The 25,816-nt window shown below is 42.4% G+C and overlaps 1 protein-coding gene across 4 annotated transcripts in view; it reads left to right on the top strand.

The window, feature by feature from the left end:
• Positions 1–5,302, top strand: part of RASSF8 (Ras association domain family member 8) — a 188,108-nt gene extending 182,806 nt beyond the window's left edge. For all 4 annotated transcript variants that reach the window (XM_090043667.1, XM_090043668.1, XM_090043666.1 and 1 more), the window contains one exon: positions 165–5,302. In XM_090043667.1, the coding sequence (XP_089899793.1) occupies positions 165–286 (122 nt within the window). In that variant the 3' untranslated portion in view covers positions 287–5,302. The remainder of the gene's footprint in view (positions 1–164) is intronic.
• The last annotated feature ends 20,514 nt before the right edge of the window (positions 5,303–25,816 follow it).

Raw genomic sequence — 25,816 nt, forward strand, 5'->3', positions numbered from 1 at the left:
TCAAGTGTGGTAGTCACATGTATGTATTTGCATGTGTAATTCTTTATTTGCACATGTAATTCTTGCTATAACCAAGCCCTATAATGGGCAAGGGGAAAAAGCATTTTCTATTAGAATTTCTCTCCATTCTTGCACAAATCATACTACTTATCTTTTCTTCGCAGAGGTGACATTTCAGTCTGGGTCCCTGAAGCGTCCTGGTTCATCAAGGCAGCTCCCCAGTAATCTTCGTATTCTGCAGAATCCTCTGTCATCTGGTTTTAACCCTGAGGGCATTTATGTATAACAGTAGATACCTCTTCCGGAGAGGACCTACAAAGGTACCCTGGACATAATTTTTTTGATTTCACCGATGCTGAATGGAAGAAGGTTTTCCTTTCTGTTGGGCCACCCCACATTGTTTCTTCATTCTACACACCACTTGGAGCCATACCCTTGTGCACTGATATGTTAAAGAACAAAGGAACCATGTTGATACACAGTTGATGACGGTGACATTTCTGTTCAACACCTATTGTGTAAAAGCTTTATTACTGCTACTTCAGAAGCATTTAGAAAAGTATTATGCTATGTATACACATAAATAAAACACTGACTGAGCAGAGTGAAGGAAACCACATATTTAACGGATATAAGGTTTAATTTATTCCGTTTAATCAATGGCTGTGTGAATGTTGACCTTTTATTATTTTTTTTTATTGCTTTTAACTTGTGACTGATTGTGTAATGTTGTATTTCTCAGTTTGACAAATATATATATATATATTTTTCTTTTTGCTTGTGCAAGCATCCAGCATTTCATCATATATCAAGTCTCAACCACAGGAGTGTTGTGGAGGTGCTGTATCACCAAGATGGTCTTTAACAATTGATTGTGTGTGCTGACATTGTGGATTATGATACATCCTGCCCTTTGCTATCTTTGAAGGCCAAACTGAGTTTGGAGGATTCATTTTCTATTGATTTCTGCTTTGAATGAACTATTAATTCCTCAAAAGATTATGGAATTTATACCTGGCTTGATATGACTATATCCAGTGTATGACTGAAGATGCGCTAGCTAGACCATTTTTTTTTTTATATAGAATGCCTATTTCAGATATTTTGCCATGTTGTATATGCCTTTGAGAAGCAAACAATGTAAGTAAGGAGTCTTCATCATATCTTACCAAAAGGGTTTATTGTATTTTCAGTGTTATTTTTACTCTTTTTTTTTTTCCCCCTCACCAGCCGTTACAAGGTTCTTGTTTTGCTGTTGCTAAAAAGAAAATCTGGAATTCACAAAAATTCTCTCAAAGCATGATGAGTGTATAGAATCCTGGTCCCATGGAAGCTGGCAGCACCAGAACTTCTACCAGCTTCACTGAAGTCAGGATTTCTCTCTCGATTCTTAAACCCTGCCCCCCCCCCCCAAGAACATCCTGGAACGTGTTTAGTCAGGTCAGCCAGTTACACAACACTTATTTCAGTATACATAATCTTACAGATGGGAGAATGAGGAAAGAAATTCACACATTTAAATAGTAAACTCCATTTATTTTTACAATGTTTTAAGTTCATCTAGCACACAACTAAAAATCTTAGTAGCTGTCAACAAAGGAGCTCTCCAGACTGTTTAAAGGTAAGTGTATTTATAAGTATGAGACTTCCAAATAATATATGGGTTGCAATATGAAGCTGTTATCCTACACTCAGATTCATACAACAGGTATCTGAGTTGTTACCGAATACCTTTGGCTTGAATAGGATTCCCATCTGTACAACCCGGAGTCTACCAGATATTATAATGCCACCAGATATTGCCTTCTCATGTCACTGATGTATAAAATGCCAAGTTTGATTAACTAAATTCAAAATTCAGAAATTTCAAATTTCCCAAATTCAAATTAGAAACCCAATTTCTTTTGTCCAGACAAATGCTAAATCAAATTCCTTATGTAAAAAAAGCTATGTAGTCACACTGATAAAGTTTTATAGAACACAGTAAAGATGAAAAATTTTGAAGAATTACATGCAATTATTTTCCTTCCTGTTTTATTAATGGCACCATATGTACTAGAAATGGTGCTGTACTAAGACTAACAGCAATTTCAAATCACATTGTGACATTATAAAAGACTTTTCCAAATGGATTCAGCTGAAAAATAAAATTCAGCACTCTGGACTCTTTACCTGTGAACAAACTGGAAAATGTACTGCTCCAGCCTAAAGAATCTTTATAACACTTGCACGTTTTGATAACAGGTTATTATGATTCCGTGTTCCACTTCTGTTTTATTCAGAACTTTTCTTATGTTAAAAAGAGAATGTATATATTAGTATAATACATACATGATTCGAGGACTCTTATTTTTTGTCCAAAGCACTTGAGCATATATGCCTTACTTCCTGGGCCCAATTTACAGGGAATAAAATAGCCCAGAGGATGGGATACTTAGTATTCTCTACTCTCCTTAAAAAGGACATATTTGAGCAGAATCAGATTCAAGTTGTGTTACATGGCAAAGAGGCTATGTTACTTATTCACAAAGAAAAGTTTGATCCAAACCTTGACCTGAGATTAAGTATTTTTCTGGCAGAACAGTATATCCTCACAATTTTCCATTATACAGTAAGTGACTGACCTAGGTTCCTTTTGATTTCAGTGAGAGCCTGAGCAGGTCTTACAGTAATAAGAGCCATTCTCTCCTCCCTCTCTTCTTTCCTTCCCTCTGCCTCTCTGCTGGGGGGAGAAGAGTTTTAAAACCCCCTTCTTCCCTTCTATTCAGGGCATTCATCAGTAAACATTTGGAGTCTTTCCTCCTAAATGAATGTTTTAAATTTGGCATAGGTAGGTAACAAAAGCTGTCAAGGAGTTGAATTAGTTTAGAAACAAATTTCATTGCAACTAGTGGTCCCACTAGGCATGGGCTGAAGAACATCAACAAGACAACCAGAGCAGCTTCAGCCAGCCAGGTGAAGAGAGAACTTGGGCCTCCAGACGTTTTGCTACCCAGGCAGTAAAAGAGCATAAAAGCTGACAATCCACTTTTCTTGGCCATACTTTTAATGTGTTGAGCTTTTATGTAGTCAAAAAGTCTTCTATACTAGTTTGTATGCCCTGTTTGTAGATGAGCTAAAAAACAACATGAATTAACTAATCGAGTAAAAACTTAAAATCTTAGCATCCAAAGGAAAGCTATCAACATGGAGACCTCACGCTTTATTATACATGTATATTTTTATAATGCTCTCATTTCTAGAAGCCTTTTTTCAAACCTGCTCAAGGGGCATTAGTAGAATGCAGAGCACACATATACTGATTTTAACAAGTTATATGCTAGCCACCATAATAAGCATGGATTTTTATTGTTATTAATTAATTTAGTACACAAGCATTATTTTCCTCTCAGTGCACAGGGGATTTATATGGCTGGCTCCTGTTATTCCTAATGGGAATTAACTGTATAACATTCTCATTGAGGAGGAAACAGTCAATTATTCCCCTTCATGTTGTGTCACTTGTAATCGCAGAAGGGGAGATTAATGAAAGAATAGATGGACAAGGGTTTAAGGTAAAATTTTTCCAGGGTGACTTAGGCACTTAAGTCCTACTACTTTTCAATAGGCATTTATACATGGGCTCTGGTAGTGGGGTGGAGAGAGGCGCGTTTTAATCAGAGTGGCTCCAAGAGCTGATCTAAAGCACCCAGAGCATCTCTCTCATTCAAGCTTTAGTTAAAGTGCCGCCCCCCGCCCCCCCACTATTTTTAAGCACAGGGACACTGATACACAAAATGCTGGAGTCTGCTGGAGCGTAGTAATTACCATGCTCCAGCAGACTTGATTAATTGAGCCTGCTCCAACGCGCTGGAATTACAATGCGTTGGAACGGCCTTGCTGCTTGTGTAGAGATGCCTATTGCAACTTAAGCTCCAAAGTGCCTAAGTTATTTTTGACTGTTGAACTTAGACTTCAAAATTTTACCTATACTGTGAAAATGGAAAATAAGTGCTTTAAGGAGACAGTATATGCCATTACTATCACAAACATAAATACTCTGTAAATATGCACTTCCTTTGTGAGTAAGTGTAGAAAGGTCTGTAGAGGAATGAAAACCTCTACTTGGGACTCTGACTGCCTCCACCTTTCTAGTACACTAAGTATTGCTTTACTGCAGTGAACTACAAGTATGAACAACAAATTGATCCTATGATTTTTTATTTTATTTTTATTTTTTTGTGAATTATCTTGAAGTATATAGATTCCCAATGTGCATTACCTTGAGTGAATTGGGCCTTAATTAATAATGTAAATAGTAAAACTGTATTCAGAGTTTTTTCCAAAAAAGAGTCTAATAGGCTGTACTATATTAAAATAAGTGTCGAAGTGTTACTTTTATATTATGCCGTTTTTAGAACATTGAAATGCATGTTTATTCTATTTGCTACAGTATTTTAATGTTTTGGATGAAGGCCATCAGCTGTATGGAGACGACAAAACAATCATTCTGACAATTTATTTATTCAGTATTGCTGCTTAAAGTTTTCAAAATAAAGCTTTCAATGCCAATGAGATGACTGATTGAAAGCTGCTACCACTGTGTTCAGATGCTTTGTTGTATACTTACAGAAAACAAAATAAGCGCAAGTTCATAAATTAAACTGGCAGAGAATTAATGGCAATAATAGTGTGTACATGCACATATAGGTGTCCAGTATTTGAATTTAAGCTCCAGTTCAGTAGTGCATTTAAACATAAGAGTAAAGTCCATCCACTTTGTGCAATGTCCTGAAGCAGAACATAACTACGTTCTGCCCAAGTGCTGTTCTGACTGTGGCTAAAGTCATTAAATGGACAGTTTATACAGGGCATGATCCAAAGCCTGTTAAATGCAATGCTGGATTGGGACCTAAAAAATAATTCCAGTTCCAAACAGTGGAATGAATTTGAGTGTGACTACTTGATGTGGTAGAAGGATGGAAATTTAAAGAATGTTCCAAGGGTAAACCCAACTTCTCTTTGGAAAAGGATCATCCAATAAAATTGTCCTGCTCATTGTATGGGCTCTGATTAGAGGTTTTGAGCTTCTGAAGCTTTAAATGGGGGAAGCAATGTTCATTAACTGTGAAGACAAAACTGAGCATTATTGTGCTGCTTTGCTTAAATACAAGATGGTAATCTGTATTATATGTAATTAAACTTTTCTTTTGACTGTCATTTTTAATAGAAGCTATTTTTTGATTATACTCATGAACTATTCTTCAGTACTTTGAAGAAAAAAATGGATATTCTCCCATGCAATAAATCTCCTGCTGAAAAATTGGGTTTGTCCAATCCATGATTTGCTGGAATGCATTGTATATCTCATGCTAATACACTACAGTTGTCATATTTTTTTTGTCTATTAAAGAATATCTACTATAAGAAGTGGCCAAGGTACAATTCTGTGTATATACATAGGTGTCTCCTAAAAAAATCACCAATGATGCAAAGCAACTCAATTAATCTAGGAGGGTTGTTGCAGCATCTAAAGTGCCCCAATAGTTACAGCAGCCTCAGGACTGACTTGACTTGATTTATAGGTGTAAAAGGCTTCCAGAACTTTTTAATCTAAATTCTTTAACTCATCACATCATACCCAGGGTAGCAAAAGACAAACTGAGAGCCAGGATTCTGCACACACATGTTTAAAGGGGAAATTTTACCTACAGAGGGAATGGAAGAGACCAAACCACTGCTTTGGGCAGGGGCGCTTGACAGAGAAAGCAGATTGTGAGTGCCTATCAGACCTCCAAGCAAAAGGACTAGTGCCTGTAACCTGGAGAAGAGTATGGGGGTGGGGGACATGTAGCTCCACTATAAACCATCAAGGCACTGAGAAACGAATGCACCTAGATCAGTCATATTTTCCATTTTCTGTCATGGGTTTTCATAATCTGAAGACACATTTTAGTCTTAAATTAGGCAGAAAGCAGGGTAGAGTGGTCACTTTAGAGCAGTGCTTCCCAAACTTTACTCAGCATGAACCTATGTATGGCCCCATTTCCTCAGCATGGCCCTTCACTCCCAACCCACAGTCCCCATGACCCAGTCCATTGATGTGACCCCATTTGAGGTCATACCCACAGTTTGGGAACTGCTGCTTAGAGACTAACTGGTTCAAAGACATGAACTTTTTCTAAGCAAGAACCTACTATGAAAACTTAGGTTTTCATGGTGGTATGCTGCTTTAATCTCAATTTGTGTGAGAATTTCCGATTGTGCAAAGAAATGTCTATTAGTGTAGATTCTTAACTTTTTTGGTCATTGCATAGAGACTGCACCAGAGGCCTCCAGAGCCCCACACAACCTTTCACCCTGCAGAACTGTTTCACTCCTCAACAGCAGGCAAAATATTGGGCAGAGAATCAATGACTGCAAGAGAATGATGTGAAATTATGACACTGTGCTGCACTCTGGGGGTTGCAGTATCTAAGGAAAGAGGGCGTATGTGCATCTTAAGATGCATGACCTGATTTCTAGGTAAGAAACCAGTCAATAGCCATTTCAGCAAGTTGGAAGTAGCAATACTATTTGCCATAAAATTTGATGAACTTAAAATTGTGGGGGGTTTTGTGGAAGATGAAGAGCAGATCTGCATGCCAGGGCCTAAGTAATATTTGTAACAAGCCAAGCTCTATGTTATAAACTTGGTCTGGGATTTCAATTAAGTTTTTGTATCTTTTACAGATCCCTTTGCCAGTGCATGCCTGCTGCTTCTATTTGGCATGGATATAAATGAGCTGTTCTAGCATATCTGAAAGGACAATCACAGCCAGCAGTTCACAAGCTACACTGCCACTCACACAATCAGGACCTATGTGAGCAGCACACTTCAGAGGGACTGTTCTATTGGTGTTCCTGTCATTAGGTTGGTAATTTCTAGAGCTCCTGCTTAAAAATTAGGGTTTCATGTACCTCTTTCCTGCAGAAGCTCATAGGTTCTGTAGAAGACCAATGGCTCTAATACTACTTTGGCATGCTTTTCAGATTCCTGACTGGATTTTTGGCTGAGTCCTGCTGATTCAAATTATCTTCTGGTTATTAATGCAATCTCTAACTTGTCATTGCCTGGTGAGCTCTTTCTCCCCTCTGGGTCCTTCTCCCTTCTGGCTCCATGTGCTGGGGTGTAGTGTGCGCCCTTAGTCAGTATGTGAAAAGTACTCTTCTGCAAGACAACCTTAGCTCCACCCCACCCTGCATTTCATACTGTAAGGGAAGAAGTTAGTGCTCTTCCCTCCTGACCTATTAATAAGAGTAAAATTCTGATCAGTGAATCCTCTCACGAAGCAAATATCTTCAGCATTTTTTCATGCCCATTCCCTCATGTTCTCCCTTCCCTTCTCTAGGACCCTCTCCCATGGTATGTGGTCCTGGAGATAGTGATGTGGCATTCTCGTGCCTAGAAAGGTCAAGATACTGTTCCAGTCTTTTTCCAAAAACAGCTTTGGTCCCACTGACATCATCATCTTCTTTACAATCGCTGCTAAAAACCTGTGAGTCTGACGGTCACAGCTAGCAAGAGGGAACACACCAGTATCCAGGGTCACACTCACCTTTGTTCTTCCTTTAACAGTCATCAAGTTAGAAGAACATTTACAAAGAGTCAAATGACAAGCAAAATGGGCCAACTTCATATTAACATGCTAAATTCAGCATTGCACCTAATCCAAGCAGACTGACCTGCTAGTGCCTCCCGTAGGAGAACCCTATTTGTTTTGTTTTGTACTACATACAGCTTTCGCTTTGTTCCCCCCTGCATCTACCATGTTTAGCTGAATCCAAGATGACTTGGAATTTAAGACAACCCTCCAATAATCAGGTCTATACATGGAAAATGTATAAATTAGTTTGAATTTTCTAAGTATAGAATCTGCTTATTGGTGAGTAATCTTAAATTCATTCCCCCCCCCAAGTAGCAGTGGGAAGCAAGGGGCCAGACTCCTACCCATTGGCCCCCTGATTTTGCCCCCTTCCACCCATGCCTGTGTCTGCCGCCTGTCCTCCTGTCACTCGTCCCCCCTCCAGTGTCTGCGCCTTCTGCCTCTCCATGCCTGTGCCTGCCTCCCCTGTCCTTTGTGTCCCCCATACTTATGCCTGCTTTTCTGCTTTCTGTACCTCTGCACCCCCTCCTCCTCTCCCCCAACATCCTGGGTGGTTCTGGCTTTAGCTCTGGGGCAGTCAGCAATGATGGTGAGCCTGGTCCATCCAGGGTGAAACAGCAGGAAAAGATACAGCATTTCAAAATATATAACGGGCCTTTTTTCCCTCTTTTGGTTGGCTTTGTATCCACGTTTCATATGGATATGATGTCACCATGAAATCAGGTTAGCTTTGTGCCTTGGTTTCCATCCTCAGTACAAAGAAGAGAAGTGTCTGCCTCTCTTGTAAAGCACTTTGAGATCTAGAGAAAGGAAAGCATTAGATGAGACAGGAATTATGTATTGAAAGGGAGGTGTATACAAATGTGACCTTTCTCAATAAGCAAGAGTTTCAAGAAAATATTAGGAAAAGTCCCAGTTGGGCTTGTAAGAAGAGGCAAACATAGTGTGTGTTAGTCTGAAGTCAAGTAGAAGGCAGGGTAGATTTGCACCTTATAGACTAACCAAAGTAAATGATTTCTGCAAATCTACCCTGCCTTCTACATGTAAGAAAATCCAAAAAAAACTTTTCTATTCTATTCTATTCATTCCTTTCAAAGTATTCTTCCCCCAAAATCCTCTTATTTGTTCTTGTTAGTCTGTCTTGATTCTTTTCCCCCACAAAAAGAAACCTGTGTTTTCCCTGACAGAGTATGTAATCACTGTGCAGGAAAGCACAACATATATTACACACACACACACATTTTGCAGCACACCAAACATTATGAAGTGTGCTGGAAAGGCAGGTGCCAGGTCTTCTGGCAGGGAAGGGAGAGGGGGCAGAAGGAGAGCTGCAAGTTCCCCCTGCCCCAAACATAGACGTGGCAGCGATGAGGCTTCTGCTGCTAGTGGGAGCAAGGAGGCCGTAGTGCCTGTACCTGTACCATCACCACTAACACCACTAATCAGCAGCAGCATGACATTCTCCATCCCAGTTTCAGTTCCCAGTGTTAACCTTCCAGTGCCAGAGGTGGAGCTGGATCTGGAAGCAGAGGAGCTGATGGCCCTAGTGAAGGAGATTCCAGAGAAGGAGGGGGAATCTGAGTTTGTTCTCCACACCCCTCAAAGTTCCCCTATAGGCAGGTCTCCTTTTCTGGAAGGCACTTCAGAGGAGGTTGTGGGGACAGGTGGCTCAGCTTCTCCTGCTGTTGTGCTTCTGCCTGGTGAGGATGGGAATAAGGCAGTATCCCCACTCTCAACCCAGAAGTGGGTGGGTAGTGTAGTGCAGGATCATTTTGAGGTGGCAGATAATCCCAGGTATGCTACCTGCCAGCACTGCCAAAGGCAGATCAGCCGGGGCAAGGTGGTGAAATACTTCGCCACTATGGCGATGCTGCTGCATCTCAGGAGGCAGAACCACTTGCCCTTGTTCCTTCTCAGCCTGGCACTAGTGGGAGAATGCCCAAAAAGAAGTCCCCCTCTTGCTCCAAAGCCCCTGTCCCCAAGAAGCAGAGGGAGGCCACCCTGAAACAGTGGGGGAAAGGCAGGGACAAAGTGGGGCAAGAGAGGTCACCCACAGCATTGGGGAGATGCTTGCTGTCAATGGCCAGCCCTTCTCCTTGTTGAATATCCAGGGTTCAGGCAGCACATGGTGCTCATGGCCCCATCGTACCAAGTGCCCGCATGCACCACCTTTAGCAGGACGGTAGTGCCCTCCCTGTATGAGGCATGCAGGGAATACTTGAGGGAGAAGCTGTGGAAGGCAGGTCCACTGGTAGCCTTGCACTTCACCTCCAACATCTGGAGCAGCTGGGGTGGAGATCATACCTACCTCTCCTTCACAGGGCACTGGTGTGATCAGTCAGGGCATCAGTGTCCTCTCCTTCAAGCCAAGGTGATAGATGAGTCCCACACGGCAAGAGAGATCATGGTGGCCATGAACTGAATGGTGCAGGGGTGGCTCATTGGGCAGGGCAAGCTCACTTGCAGGTTCATGGTCACCGACAATGAAGCCAATATGGTCAAGGTGGTGTATGATGCCAACTTTGTTGGCACGCACTGTGCAGCACACAAGTTCCACCTTGTTGTCAGGGATGCCTTGGATGGAGGAAGGGCTACCAGTGATGGTGCAGTTACTACCAACCAGCTTATTTCAAAATGCAGGAAGGTGGCAGGCTACAGGGGGGCAAGATGCTGTGGGACAAACAGCCAGAACTAAGCATCCCACATCACAAAATCATGCAGGATGTGGAAACTCGATGGAACTCCACATACCTGATGTTGGAAAGGCTGGTTGAGCAACAGAAGGCCATCCATGAGATGGCCTTGGTCAGGGAGATTGGGATCAGCGGCCCCCTTACAGAGTGGGATATCATCTCCCAAATCTTGGTGGTCCTCAAGCCATTCCTCAAGGCCACTGAGAGCCTCAGCACTGGCGATGCCCTCCTTAGCCAGGTGATCCCCATAGCGAAGGAGCTTGAGAATGAAATAGAGAAGTTCCAGGGGATCAATGTTCCTGGCAGGGGCAAGCTGCTTTCACCAGAGGTGCAGGTACTGGTGAAGCAGCTGAAGGAGGGCATAAAAAAATGGCTGGATCCATTGCAGTCCAGTATGGTCCACATGCTGAAGGGCATTTGCGACCTGAGGGTGAAGGAGAGTTTCTGCAGCAGCAAAACACTTGATCACTGGACAGAGGTGCTGGTGAACAGAGCCAGGGGAGCAGAGGGAAGAGGCAGGGGGATGTGGAAGAGGGGGATCCACTTGTCATGACAGCACTCCAACCACAAGCCAGTCTCCTCCACCATAGCCACTGCCCACGTAGGCCAAGAGCATGGCTTCCATGTTGGGGTCCAGAGGCACCAGACCCCACCATTAGGCAGGTAGCTCAGAGGCCTCAGTGGCTACTGTTAGACTCTGACTCCATGCGGCGTCCAACAACTAGGGAGACGACGGTCCAATTACCTGTGGATCCTGTCACTTATTAGCCAGAGCAGAGCAGGGAGCAAACACTAGCACACATGGCTTGCAACAGCTTTATTCAGAATGAAGACGGCTTCGGACTAGCTCCCACGCTGGTAGAATATGGAGCGCTGCAATGAACAATAGTTTTTTCTACCTTTATACACTTTGGTTCATGTTTATTAACATTTATTCCACCCTTGCCCCTATTATGTTCTATTATGTTCCACCCTTGCCCCCATTTCTCCTCCCATCTCAAACTCTGCCTGTTTACTGTTTGCTTCATTAGCATGGAATTTCCTATGCATTTCATTCATTTACATGACTTCTTGCTATGAGCACATGTCTAAGATCTTGACTCCTTTTCTTTGGTCAATGGGCAGACTTTGACCAAAACCTGGAAGCTTCTGGAGGCTTCTTGACCAATCACCATTCACCTTTTTGCATATGTTCATCTCAGATTCTGTTACCAATTAGGTGTTGTTTTCCACATTCCAATCTGTTTTTTCTGTTTCAGGTTGTACCATCTTCCACCCTTTTTTTGGGCCCCTGTATCTAATCTCATTCCTTGCTGTAGCTGGTTCACAGTGCACAGACTAACACAGATTTACTTACTTCTTTTCCCTCAGAAAATGGTTGACACAGTTAAAATGGTTACTTAGCATAAGCAAATGGCTGGCTTAGCTATCATTCTGCCTTGTGGTCAGCAGCTCTGCTGGGCCACAGGTTAAAGCTTTGTATTCAGCTTCAGATTCAGTGCTTCCTAATATCCAAATTGTTGTCACCCCAACAGCTACCTATGTCACTGAGGATGTGGAGCTGATTCACTGGGACTCCTTGGCCTATTGGGCAACCCGCAGTGTTCCAAGCAAGAGAGAGTTCAGCATTGCTGGTGATTTTGTGGCACCTCACTGCACCTCCTTGGATCCCGGTTTGGTGGAGCAGCTGGTGTTCCTGAAGGTTAACCTCCCACTTCTGGGATTCCCCAAGCTCTATGTGCAGACGGAGTGAATGGCACCCTCCTCACTCTGTACCTATTTACTTTTTTTATTTGCTTTCAGAACCTTGAGGTGCACTTTCACAGAAACCCCTGCATCACTCTGCCTGAAACCTGGCAGGCCTCATGCCCGCATGAGGAGCTACCATCCCTCCTGTTTTCATCCCACTCTGCTTTAACACACACAAGTGATACAAGTTTTGCTTTCAACTGTTTGAGGTGCACTTTCACTGAAACCCCTGCTCCTATGGGCTTGAAACTTGGCAAGCTTTATGCCCTCAGAAGAAGCTGTCATCTCTGCTGTTTTCATCCAAATCTACAAAAAAAATGACAAAGTAATAGGTATTTTAGTGGTTCCCCATTATAGTCTATGGCTGAATCTCTGAATCGGCATTAAATCGCAGAATCCGAATCAGCCAAATCAAATTGCTGTCCCTCCAAATCAGCTGAATCTGAATCTGAACCAAATACTTGCTGCTTCACACAGGCCTAGTAGGCATACCAGTCACTAAGACCTAGCAAGCCTGTATCACCATTCTGGAATCTGTGCCCTGCATTTTTATGGCTGAGTGGCTTATCTGGTCATTTTTCACCAATATAAAATGAGAGCAAAACACTGCCTAAACCAGGACAGGTGACTATATACCCTCACTATGTGCTAATATTAGATGCAAAGAATCAGATAAGCTGATACTTGGGCGGTAAAGCTGAATTGTTGCATTTGCAGCAAGATGTACACAAGAGGGCAGCAATCCATTCTGCCATTTTTCTAACAGTGCAGCCAGGTTACTGTAGTCAAACACGAGGCAGAGACTTTCTAGGCATGTCTGAATTATGTCAGAAATATCTTTCTACCTTTTCAGTACTGGTGGGAGGTGAAAAAATCAGCATTCCTAGAGACGGGAGTCCTCCAATTCATCCACAGAAACGTATATAGCAAAAAGTATCCCCATGATATATGCAAAATTCTAGCAAACTCTAGCAAAGTTATTTCAGGCTTCTAGAAACTTTTATAATGTGTCTACTGAAGCTTCCCCTTTTAAAGAATGGTGATCTTTTGGCTAGGTAATTGACATGGACTCCTGTGATACTGGTTCATTTCCCAGCTCTGCCACAGACTTCCCATGTTACCAGAAGAAAGGTAAGTACCTCCTGTGTCAGAGTTCCCCAAATGAGATATAAGAAGCTAGTTCTTGCCCACCCTTTGACTTGTCTACTTAGACCATAAGTCCTTTGGGGAGCAAATTTCCTTTTCCTGTTCATGCACTCTTAGCACCATGGTCTCCTGTGGTTAGCTGTGCCCCAAGATGCTATTATAATTAAAGGTATTTCATCCCATCCAGGAGATTTCCAAGGTGCCACTAAGTTGGTTTTATTTTATACCAAGAACAAACACTGACACAATATGAGACAAAAAGTGTTCCAAGGTATTGGTGGATTTTTTCAACGCTTAAAAAAATATATATATTCTAAAGGAGTAAAAAGGGAACAGCCTGTTCTTCTTGCAAATGTTTTCTATTATATCAGGCAGCTTTTCTCCTTTTGAAAATGCTACTAAGAATGTGCAGCTAATCAATAGATTTGATTGACTGAGCTTTCAGAGGCTTGTTCATGGTCCGAAATGTTCCAGTGTTTTCGCAGGGCTGCTGATGTTCTACAAAACACAAGTAACGAGTAACATACCGTGACAGCTTGGTATTTCATGGTTGGCCATGAAACCCAGCTGCCTTCTGCTATTATTATGGTTTGAAGAGTAAGGATGCAAATAAGGTTAAATTTATGGGGAGAACAGAGGAAAAGGTGTTCCTTGATTCCATAAAAGAAAAAAAAGGAATTATGGGCCTTTTTATTTCTATTAAAGTTTGATACCTAACATCTGCTTGTGGGACAGGGATTTCTGCTGCAAGCAGCCAGAATGAGCAAAGGCAGAAACTCAACCTGTTTCCCATATCTGGGAACAAAATCGGTTTTCAACTACCTTGGCAATCCCCCCATATTCTTGGTCTGGCCAGTGACCAGTTTGGACTCAGTAAGAGTCATACAACCATGAAGTGTAGCATTTTACATTCCCTTATCCAGATGTATGTGAGACTACAAGATGCTAAGGCAATGAAGATATGGGCCCCAAGTGTTTGTCATGTGCTGTTCTGTAACATTCTTGTTACCTTTGTTCCTTGGCACTGCTTTACGTAAGTGGTTGTACATAATGAGGTATCCAATGCTGGGTGTATTTTTCCACCCCCATGGCCTAGGTGAACTCAGCATTTCTTAAGGTGTGTCCCCAGGTGTGCCACATACAGGATAGCCACATACTCCAGGTGAATTATAAGGGAACAATGACACTTACCAAGTGCCTTCAGCTAGCTGAGACGTGGGAGTAGACAGTGCAATTGCTTTCGCTGTTGGAGAAGCCTAAATGGCCCAACTCATAGTATCTCTATCCATAATCCCCAATTAACTCACACTGGGCATGTATACACATGCATTAATGTGCCAAAATTATGTTATAACAGGTACTAAATTAACACCCTGTAATCAGCACTATGGCGCAGTAGCACTGGCACACATCTTTTACATGACGCAATAGAATTAGTCTACTGTGCATTAGCATGGCTTTTGCTGTGACATGCTAATGCACAGTAAAATTAGTCTACTGCACTTTTAGCAGCTCACGTAGACATGCCGACTGAATAGCAAATCTTTAAAGCATCTCCTGCAGTCTAAATATATTTACTATCCTTGGCCAGCTGACAGTAGTATCCCAATCCGGCAGCTGAGGAAAGGGTGTTTATAGACATGCTCCAGGAGTTTGGGGGGGGGGGGGGTGCATTTCAATTACAGTGGCATCCCCGCTCTGAAAAATGGCAGTAGGGGCACTTTATCTAAAACTTGTTCAATGAGCTTTAGTTTATGTGTCCCCACCACCATTTTTCAGCACAGGGAGGCTGATACACGTCATGCTGGACTCTGGTGGAGTGCAGTAATTATCACACTCCACCAGAGATTAATCAAGTCTGTTCCAATGTGCAATAATTAGAGTGCATTGGAGCAGCGTTGCTGCATGTCTATAAGTGCCCCGAGGCATAGAAATAATGGGTCTCCCCATGCCCATCATCTCCTAGTTCCACTCACATTTTTCTTCCTGTTTTATATATCTCTGCCTGTGTCTGAAACGATCGTCTTCCTATAAGGCACCCAGAGGCTTCATTCACTTCCTAAAAAAAAAAGCAATCCTCCCTCCTGCCACCCATCTCTGACTGGAGAATAGCTTTACAAACCTAAGAAGATAAGAACTGTCCGACCTAATGAGACCTTAGTTCCATCAAGTTCAATCTCTGATCCAAACCTTATCCTTTCTGCATCATATGCTTCAGAAGGAAGTACAAGGAACTCTATGCAGCTGTGGCATAACCTACCTGCAAAAGGAGTTCTTCCTCACTCTTCATTGAGAGGAATCTTTCCCTGCACCAGAAGAGCTTGGGTTCATTCCAAGCCAAACGAAGTACATAAATCAAATGCTATGGTTCATAATATTAAATTTCTGTCTTTAAATTTGTTGTGCCACAAAAATTAGGCTGCAATTAAACAGCTAACAAGGCCTATTTGGATAAGGAACAGGACAAGCTGAGTAATGAGATAACAAAAGAAACAGATTTTGATGGGCCCAAATAAATTCAGTTTAGCAGGACCTGATGAACTTCATACCAGGGTACTGAAGGAACTGGCAGAGGAGATCTCTGAGCCCTTGACAATAATATTTATGAAGTCATGGGAGACAGGTAAGGTACAGGACACTAAAAAGCACCAATACAGTTTCCCTGTTTAAAAAAAAAAGAGGCAAAAAGGGGGACCCAGAGAACTACAGGTTAGTTACCTTCACCTCAATACCTAGGAAGTTACAGGAGTATGTCCTAAAGAAGTCTATTTGCAAGTATCTGAAGGAGGAGAAACTGATCATAAGCATGGATTTACTGAGAACAAATCATGCCAAACAAACTTTAACTCCTTTGACAAGAAATTAGATGGGTAGATTGTCATACTGGGTCATGGCAGCCAGATCTGGGGGTTACCTCAGGGTCAGGGAAAAGCAGGAAGTCAGAAGCCAAGAGATCTGTCTGGGGAACCAAATCAGAAATCCAGAGGGTCAGGCAGAGCACAAGATCAGGTATCTGGAAGGTCAAGCTAGAGCCAGATCAGGTAAAATGTGTGATCAGGAGGCTAGCCAGGTCAGGTATCAGGCAAATCCATCAGTCAGTAGCAGCACAATCCAAGGGTGCAGCAACCTAGATACACGGTTACATCTTGTTGTCCAGACACTTCCCTTTCTGGATCAGGGGCTTATATGGGAAGGGGTCAGCCAACCTTTACTGGCCACTCCAGTGGCAGGGAGTGGGCAAATGCCTAGGCCCCAGTGAAGTGTTCTGGCCACCGTATCTGCCCTAGTGTTCTACTGGGGACGTAGCAGCCCAGGTTGAGCTGCAGTGTTGGGCAGACCAAGGCCTGTGTTCAAGGCCACAGCTGACAAATGAAGGGAATATTGTGGATTTAGTGCATCTGGACTTCAGCAAGGCTTTTGACAAGGTCCCAAATGAACAAGTTGGACAAATGTGAACTAAACAAAATCTTCTAAGGTGTGTAGTCATCTGGCTCAAAAGCCACAAGTAAAGAGTAATTATAAATGGATCCATGACAGGATGGCAGGAGATTTCGAGTGGAGTCCCACAGGAATCTGTCCTGGGCCCAGTGCTGTTTAGCATGTTTATTAATTATTTGAATGCTGACATAGAAAGCTTTAGAGCAAGTCTGCAGACAACACAAAACTGGGAAGGATTGCAAACATATAACAAGACAGGAGTGCATTAAGAGGGATCTTGACAAATTGAAAAGCTGGACTGCAACTAATGGGATGAAGTTCAATGCTGACAAATGCAAGGTGCGATGCCTCAGTAATAATCAAAAATACAAATACAAAATGGGTGACATCTGTCTGAATGGCAGCACTATGGAAAAGGATCTAGAAGTCATGGCAAATCACAGGCTCAACATGAGTCTGCAGTGTGATGCAGCTGTACAAAAGGTGCAAGTGGCTTTGGGATGCATCAATAGAAGCATTAGGTGCAAGACACAGTTGATAGTGCCTTTCTACTCACCACTGGTTAGGCCCCATCTAGAGTATTGTGTGCAGTTTTGGGATCCACATTTTTAAAAGATGAAGTTAGAAAGGGTCCAGGGGTAAGCAACAAAGATGATCAAGGGTTTGGAAGGCAAGTCATACAAGGTGATCTACTGCAGGGGGACCTTGGGTGCCCCTCCAGACCCAGGAGGCATCAGTTGCCATGCCGGGGGGAGTGTGGGGACCACGCACTCCCCAGCAGACCCAGAAGTGGACTGGAAGTGCTTTTAGTCCACTTCCGGGTCTGCTGCCGAGCGCACTGGGGACCCCACCACGCTCCTGTGGGATGCTCCATTCACAAGCCACCTGGTACCTTAAGGTATATAGAAAAAACATTTAAAGCTGTGTCTATGTCCAAATCATCAAATCTTTCTGAATCTCTCCAAATTGATTTGGAGGGTTCCAATTCAATTCAGAGAGATTAAAGGGTCTCCTGATTTGATTCTGATTCAGAGATTTGGCCACCGAATTGGGCCAGATCCCTGCCAAATCTAATCAGCAACTGAAGCTTCGCACAGCCCTATTAGACAGGCATTGGTCCGGGATAATCTTAAAGTAAATATACTTTCTGCCTATGTTTTATTCTGGATGATTCCCATGTTTCTGGGTGTGTTGATTGTCAGATGGGACTGGGAGGTGACCTTATTTTTTAAGTCTCAGGGCTGGACTCGATGATCTCCCGAGGTCCCTTCCAGCCCTGATGTCTATGAAATCTATGAAGTCTTTTTTTTTTAATATATGCATGTCAGTGTTTGTTTGATTTTTAAAAACCTCCTAAGAACCCTTGGGTGCTGGATGCAGCCAAGGCTGGGGATTGTGACTGGTATGTACCAGTGCTCCTGCTAAGACTGAAACTCAAAGGTTACTAGCTAGGGAGCCTTGCCCCTCTGCTCATCTATCACCATATTTGGGGTCAGGAAGTAATTTTACCCTATAGTCAGATCTGTATGGACTGTGGGGGCTTTTGCCTTTCTCTACAGTGTGGGTGTGGGTGTTATGTCTCATGGCTGTGTCAGACTTGACTCTCTAGTTTTGCTAATAGGTTAGACCAGGGTTTCTCAGCCAGTGGGACAACTCTAGGTGGGACTCGGGTCGCAGCGGTAAAACTGGAAGTGCCACAGCAGGACTTCCGGTTTTGCTTTTGCACACTTTGATCGGTCTCTGGAGGACACCCCGCAACCCCCGACTCTTTGACTGGCCTCTGAGGGACCTCCCCCTGCTCCTGCCCTGCTTGTTGACTGGTGGGACCAGGATTTTTTGACCTTACATAGGTGGGACATAAGGTGCAAAAGGTTGAGAACCACTGAGTTAGATAGTGGATTGATATAGGATTGGATAGGGATGATGTCTCATGCAAGGGATTGGCCTAGATGACCTCTGGAGGTCCCTTCCAACCTTAGTGCCCTATGACTATATTCATTTACTCAAGTCTAAAGATTTTACAGGTGAGATGTAGTAAGTCTTCTTTTTAACTTAAGATTCTATCCTTACAGAGAAGAATGTCCTCAACTCCTATTGACTGAAGTATTTTGACTTCATGGGGAGTGAAGAAAGTTCGGCTTCTCAAAGGATCAAGCCCACTGATTTCAAACTCTTTGGAGCTGCAGCTGCAAACATGAATGCTGGTAGGGAAAATGGCTACAGGACTGTATTGGTAAAATATCAGCTTTGCACTGTACTGATGTGCAGATCTTCAAGGATTTTCAAGGTTCCAGTGAACTTAATCTCCCCCTGAGTTTTCAGATGAGATTTGACATATTTTAAGATCCTGCGTTAAGAATAAACACTATCTTGTTTGGCTCTGGATCCATATCATTTTGGTTGTATAAACATGCACATACACAGTTGAATAACAGCCTGTCTCACAGAGTCTAAGAACTGTCATATCTGACTAGATCCTAGAAACAGAAGTTTAACTGAAAGGTATATAAAACAAATTAATAGAACAACCAGTGAAATTCTGGGATGCCCCAAGTTGGGGTAAAAGTCTGAGTCAATTCACACTTTATTCTGGGGTTGCCAATAGGTTTGCCTTCTCCAAATAATTTTGATTAGTGAATTGCTCTCCTTGCTAGCCTATACAAGTGCTCTATTTTGCTGAAAAAACAGTCCAGTAAAATGCAGGTCAGCCAGCTGTGTTTACCCTCAGCTTTCATTTCTGTGGTAGAAGCAGCAACTGTGGACAGCAAAACTATTTATACATTTGAAAACATCCCCCCCCCCAAAATGACTGTGGTGATTTTGAACCATAGATCCAAAAATGTGTATGTGTATCATAGTGATGTTCATGGCATAGTATGGATAGTCCTTTAGTCTATACTTCACCTCTACTCTCACACCAGTAATACTAATGGATTAGAGAGACAAAAGGGCTCAGTCCTCAGCTAAGCTAACTGATGAGTAAAGGGAAGGTAGTTTAAAGCCACCACCCTGCCCCTCCTGATCCTGGGCCAGCCAGAAATTGTGAGGACTCCTGTATGACTGAGAGCAGCTTGAAAGCTAAAGCAAGAGATGGTCCCTTCCTTGAATAGCAAAGGTTTGGTGAAAAGAGCTTCTATCATCCTCCTTTTTTTTTTAAGATGAGTAAAATCTCATACACCTAGAAACTGTACTTGGCTGTTCTAGGCATTAAGCTAAAGATCATTCACCTTTGTTTACTGAAACTATGGACATCTATACACAAGCAGCAAAGAGCAGACTCAATTAATCTAGTCTGCTGGAGCATGGTAATTACTGCACTCCAGCAGACTCCAGCGTCTTGTGTATCAGTGTCCCTGCACTGAAAAATGGCAGCAACATCCCTGTGCTGATAAAAGCACCCCTGCCACCATCTTTCAGCGCAGGGTTGCTGATACATGAGATACTCTGGGTGCTTTAATTACAATGGCTCTCAGAGCCACTCTAATTAAAGCACCATCCCTTCCCCCAGGGCACAAGTATAAATGCCCTCAGAGCTGCTCTAATTAAAGCACCACCCCTACCCCCACTCCTGTATAAACACCCTATATTTGTAAGCTTCAAAATGAGGCAAATGTCATGGCCAGGATTGTGTTGTTGATCTTTTATGGACAACAGAATTGATTTTAATTCCTTTGTGCAGAACACTGGATGTATTATGTACATGTAGACACATGTCCTTAATATAATCTTTGTACTATGAGCATCTTTAACTACCACAGCAAACAACTGGACTCTGGGAAATGGTACCCAAAACTACCAATATACCGAGAGGTGAAGTCTGATGGGTCTTGTGATAACATCCATCTTGTGCACAGCAGGGATTTTAAACAACTGCATTTTCAAGGCATGTAAAAAGACTTCTAACATTAGGAATGGTCAATATGACTGATTATTTTCCAAAAAAATTCTTTTGCATTTTGCAGATTATTTTTTAAACTGTCTATCCAAATTCCTCTCAATTGATTAGAAAAAAATGACATGAGATGAGTAATATTGGTTAAGACTCAGATGTTAGGAAATAGTAAAATTAAAGTTGTATATGTAACCTTAACTCTGTCCCTTGTACACATGTATTCCAAGTGTCTTTAGCCACATTACCAATAATAAATAGTAACTGGCTCTTCTGTGGAATTATACAGTTCTCTAGTAATAGTGAGTGCCATGAACTTTTCTTTCTAAATATTGTGCCCATTGCTTTTTCCCTGGCTCCTTTGCAAAGTTTAAGTTCACATAATTCATGAAGTTAAGCATGTGTATAACTCTTTTGTCTTGCTGGGAAATAAATTATATCGTCTAGACCTGCTAAGTACTTAGTTCTTCATTAAATCACAGCAACTTCTCTCTGGAATAATTGTGAACACTGGTCTTTCATGAAGACTACCGTCCTAGTCTATTTTGCTTTTCAGTGTCCAACCAGAGGCTAAACCAGGTAAAACAATCAAAAAGTATATTTCTTTGACAAGACTCTCTATGAGTTTTACTTTTTGGCAGAAACAACTAATGGAAAATTTCAGTCCAGAAGATGAACGTTTTATAGTCATATAAAGTTTGAAGTATAAAATTAGACTAGGAGTTCTACAGTAACCTTCATCATAGTGTCCTCACTGTAACACAAAAGCTTCTTTCTAAACTGTTTTTCTCACATTTTTAGTGGCTAACATGTGGCCAAGCAATTAAATATGGATTTGTGGTTTTGGCCTTCCATGCAGCAAGAGTGTTTGACAGATCTCATTCCTGGTATCAGCTCTAGCAGCAGAGACCTGCAGCACTACCAGCAGTAGAAGTACTCTGACCTTTCTCTGTAGCTTCTTGCTCAAAACCATCTTCAGTCCCAAAGACAAAGAGAAGGGAAAAGAGTAGACAAGAGTAAAAGCACTAGTTCCACAAAAAAGTGGCCAGTTCCTAATTAACTCCCAATTTTCAAGTGCCAAAGTCTAAAATTGTGATATTTTAAAACCTCTGCTGAAGTGTATTTTTCTTCCTTTCTTTTTCATTAAAATTCCCCAGATGCCTAAAGTTTCACTTCTGGATATGGCTAGAATTGTCTTGGTCTTGACACTGCTGAGCAGTTTGGCACATCAGCTGCCACCAACAAGGTGCTCCTCTGCCTGTATCACCTAAAGGTCTCAATCCCATAAGTAGACCCAGGATACACTTAGCAGCTAAAACTGCACACAAAAACGTGGCTGCCACTGCTTCTTTATTTCAAAATATGGCTTCTGGAAGAGTTTAAGGCTGTGTAGATGGTCTAATCCCTGAGCTTTGGCATAAAGCAAGGGATGGTGCAACTCTTGTTTTGTTTTGTTTTGTTTTGTTTTGTTTTTTTAAAGGAAGGGGCAACTTCTGTCCAGTCCTTTAAAAAAGGGCTTAGGCATCCCTCCTTAAAAGATTGTACATACCAAGTGGAGGAAAGACTGTTTAATCACAGAGAGGGGATGGAGTTCAGGTGCACCTCCCAGTATTTGCATGAGGGAGAGATGGGCTGAAAGGAAAAGAGCTGTCCCTGACACTTGGGGATTCATTCCCAATGAAAATGCCAACAGGGAAGGTGAGAGAATCAAAAGCTCTCCCTCCAGCATTATTGCTCTTGGATGGGAAAGAGGGGCTTTGAAGGTTGTCCCTGTCCTTTTCCCTCCAGAGTGCCTTTGTTCAAGGGGGTGGGAGAAAGGAGGAGAAGTATCATTCTTCTCTTCTTTTAGCTTATTTTCTATCAGTGAAAGACTATGATGAATCCTTTTTAAAATCAGTAAAACAGGCTTTGAAAATTACAGGACAGAAAAAAAAATCTCTAGGAAAGGCAGTTACCTAGGGTATATCATTCCTTCAGCTGATGTCTCATGGTATATTTGGTCAATATTGCCAGTACCCAAAATCAGAGTTACTCCATATTTGCATAATATTTCACTATATGTATTTGGAATGCATCCAGTCAATCTCTTCAAGGCTGTGGCCCTGGATCCTCCAAGCAATGCCATAACTTTGTATCATTTTCTATAATCACTAATGACATTATTGGAGTTGCTGGACATACAGACATAGTCCAGAGCTGTGAGTACCACTTCACTGTATGTTCAGGAGTGCTTGAAGAGAGTGAAGTAAATTAGCTGTTTTTAATGGATTGTTGGATGTGAAGCATACACCGGACTCCAGAAAACTGACTGATCTATATAATTGGTTTGTCTATCTGATGGAATTTGCAAACTAGCATCCTGAAAAGGTACTTTACATCCCTTGGTATTTTCCTCAAAGTACATTGGCCTACCAACCTTTCCCAGACTTCCCTCCCAGAACACAAGCACCAAGATGTTGTGAAGCCAGTTACTTGCTGGTTGTGTAGATTAACCTGCTACTGGATCTATACAGAGTCCAGTCCTCCAGTGCTTTCATACATATGAATGCCTTTGCTGATGGAGTCAGTTGTGAAATTCAGGAATAAGCAGGTGAGTAAAATAATTCATGCCTGTAAGTGGTAGCAGGACCAGACACATATGGGAGGTAAACTGATAATGTAGAGATATTGGTGCAATATGTTGCTGTAGGGCCTGCAGTTAGAACAGAAAACTTGAGTCTTACTTTGTTTTTAATATGTGTAAATGTCATCTGTACTCACTGTCCATTGACATGCCAGTTGTTGGTAAGGTCTCAGGTAACCAGACTGGGAATTCTAGAGACTTGGGTCCTGTTGCTTCAGCCACTGACCTGCTGTGGAACCCCCAGAAAGACTCACTGCAGTGCTATTTTTCTGCTACCCCTTCATTTCCTTCAGTTGGCAGATGTGGACTGACTTTGCAAGTGCTTTGAGCTGCACAGGTGAAAACAGCTGCAGAAGAGCTGATTTAGTCATGTTAATGATTTATCTGGAGGACACCAAAGATCTTCTTAGAACTCTGCTATGAGGACCGCAAACCACAGGCCCCTCTTTGCAATGAGATGGATACAGTACAGAGCTACAAACCATCCAGAAGGGAGATTACTGCTGTCAAAGGAGTGCTCTCTCTCTCAGGCGTACATGGTCCTCCTTCCCCCACCCTCCTGCAACAACAGCACAGCCCTTTCATAGCCTGCTGCTGAGCAGCCTCCTTGTCACATGCCTTGAAGCGTGCTCTTTTGCATGTGTGAGCACACGTGATTGCCCAGGCCAGCAGCAGCCGCAGCTCCCTGGCCTCAAACACAAGTACTGCACTTTGAACCCAGTTGGAAGGAAGGAGAGGGAGGAGGGAGTGATGTCAAGGCAGATTTATTGCTAGGCAACAAAATAATGCTTCTCTCTTTGGAATCCTGGAGCTTCTTCAAGATCCCCTGGTTGGCAGTATTATTTTCCCCACCCACTACTTTTCTGATGCTAAATCCAGCTCCAAACTGAGTCAAATCACTGTGGTCTTTAGTGTAACATACCTGCTTTAAAATAAACCTAATCTGGTCCTTCTAGATTAAATAAACTCATCACATGTTCTCTGGGCAGGTGTAGGAACTTTCAAAGAAAAATACATAATCAACAGACCAAAAAGCCTAAACAGCTACTTCTTGGCCCAAAATAGTGCTGTCTATATTCCCTCAACTCCCCTTCAGGTACCTGTGTGTGCATACATGTAAATAGAGAGATAGCTAGATAGCCATATGCTGATGACATATACTTAGTAGTTGCAATGCTTTATCTCTTCAGAGCTTCGTACAATTTTAACTACCAAAATCTCTCATTCAAATGCAAGCATCATAACAGATATTTGATACTGAAAAGGGCAATTCTTTCAAGCATCTCAATTACATCCAGAATAAAAGCGTTCAATTTACAAGTAAAAAAGATATTTGTTTTCTAACAACCAACACTGCAAATTCACTCTGAGGTCTGAGCATCCAGACAGGTTCTCATTTGCCTTGTGCTCTGTACTTAGTTTTAAAGATTCTGCTGGTTACATGCTACATGCTGCTCAATGAGCATCCCTGTGCCTTGAATGGGGATGCCAGCATTTAGCCCCAGGACTGAATTTGGCTCTGTAATTGGAATGGAGGGGCCAGGCTTGTGACCTTTTCCCCTATCTATAATCTTTCCTCATATGAGCTCTCCCACTACATATTGATTTGATGAAGGGTTGTTCCCCACAGGAAAGGGGGCAGACCAGTAGGGTTTCTATTAAAGCAGAAAGCTAGCAGCATGCTGGTAGACAGCTTTACTGAAGCAAAAAAGTCCCACTGTAGTCAACAGCACTGTGTGCAAGTGCAGCTGTCTGCCTGCATGCTGTCAATGGCCAGGTTGGAGCCCTTACACAGTAATTCTTTTGATGAAGTGCACTGAGAATAGAACCCACTTCAGTATCTGTCACCTCTGTTGCCTCTGTAATTCGGCTATGACTCCAAATTCGCTTACAGAGCAGATTTTTCTGCTGAGTAAGAAGAGGCCATTTTTACAGAGCAGTTTCTCCGAAGTAGACTTGATCACCAGGAGTGAGTTTCAGAGTGAAAGGGACCTGGACCTGTCTCTGGTTTTGGTAACAGGTTATACAGAGACTGGTTTGAATGAAAGGAATTTAAAATGAAAACTAGATTCCTTCTTGAATTTCATCCCATGTGAAATAAAGACTATTATTCCTTCTCTATTTCCAATGTTGGGCCTTAATCAAGCAAACAGCACAATCTGGATCAACCCCTGAACCCACACAGAGCCCACTTGCGACTTGTGACTCCAAGTAAAGATCCAGCCACAAAGACCTTGTAAGCAGCTCAGGGCCTTGGTTTGTATTAAATCATGCCCCTGAGCTGTGGTAAAGTGGAGAGGGAAATATGACTGCATTTTAATTTAAACAAAGACAAATCTCTCTCTCCACCCCCACCCCCCTCCCACCTGCATATTGGACATAGAAGGTGTTAGCACAGGGGCAAAGATTTTTCAAAACTATCCCATGAAGATCAGTGTGACTGCTTTGAAACTCTTTTAGGTAAAATTGAGGGGCTGGGTTCACAGGACTCATAGCATAATCCCAACAGATGTTACCAATCTCTTTCACAAGTATGCAAGAGAAAGAGCCTAAACTCTCCCTACCCACCCTTGCTGGTCTGGGTCATCACCAAGCTCTCAGAAAAGTACAGAGGCTGCTCCCTCAGGGGGATTCACACCACAGCAGAATGGGC

The sequence above is a fragment of the Crocodylus siamensis genome, chromosome 4 (genome assembly GCF_052110815.1).
Source record: "Crocodylus siamensis isolate JL-2025a chromosome 4, ASM5211081v1, whole genome shotgun sequence".
In the NCBI taxonomy this organism is placed as follows: domain Eukaryota; kingdom Metazoa; phylum Chordata; order Crocodylia; family Crocodylidae; genus Crocodylus; species Crocodylus siamensis.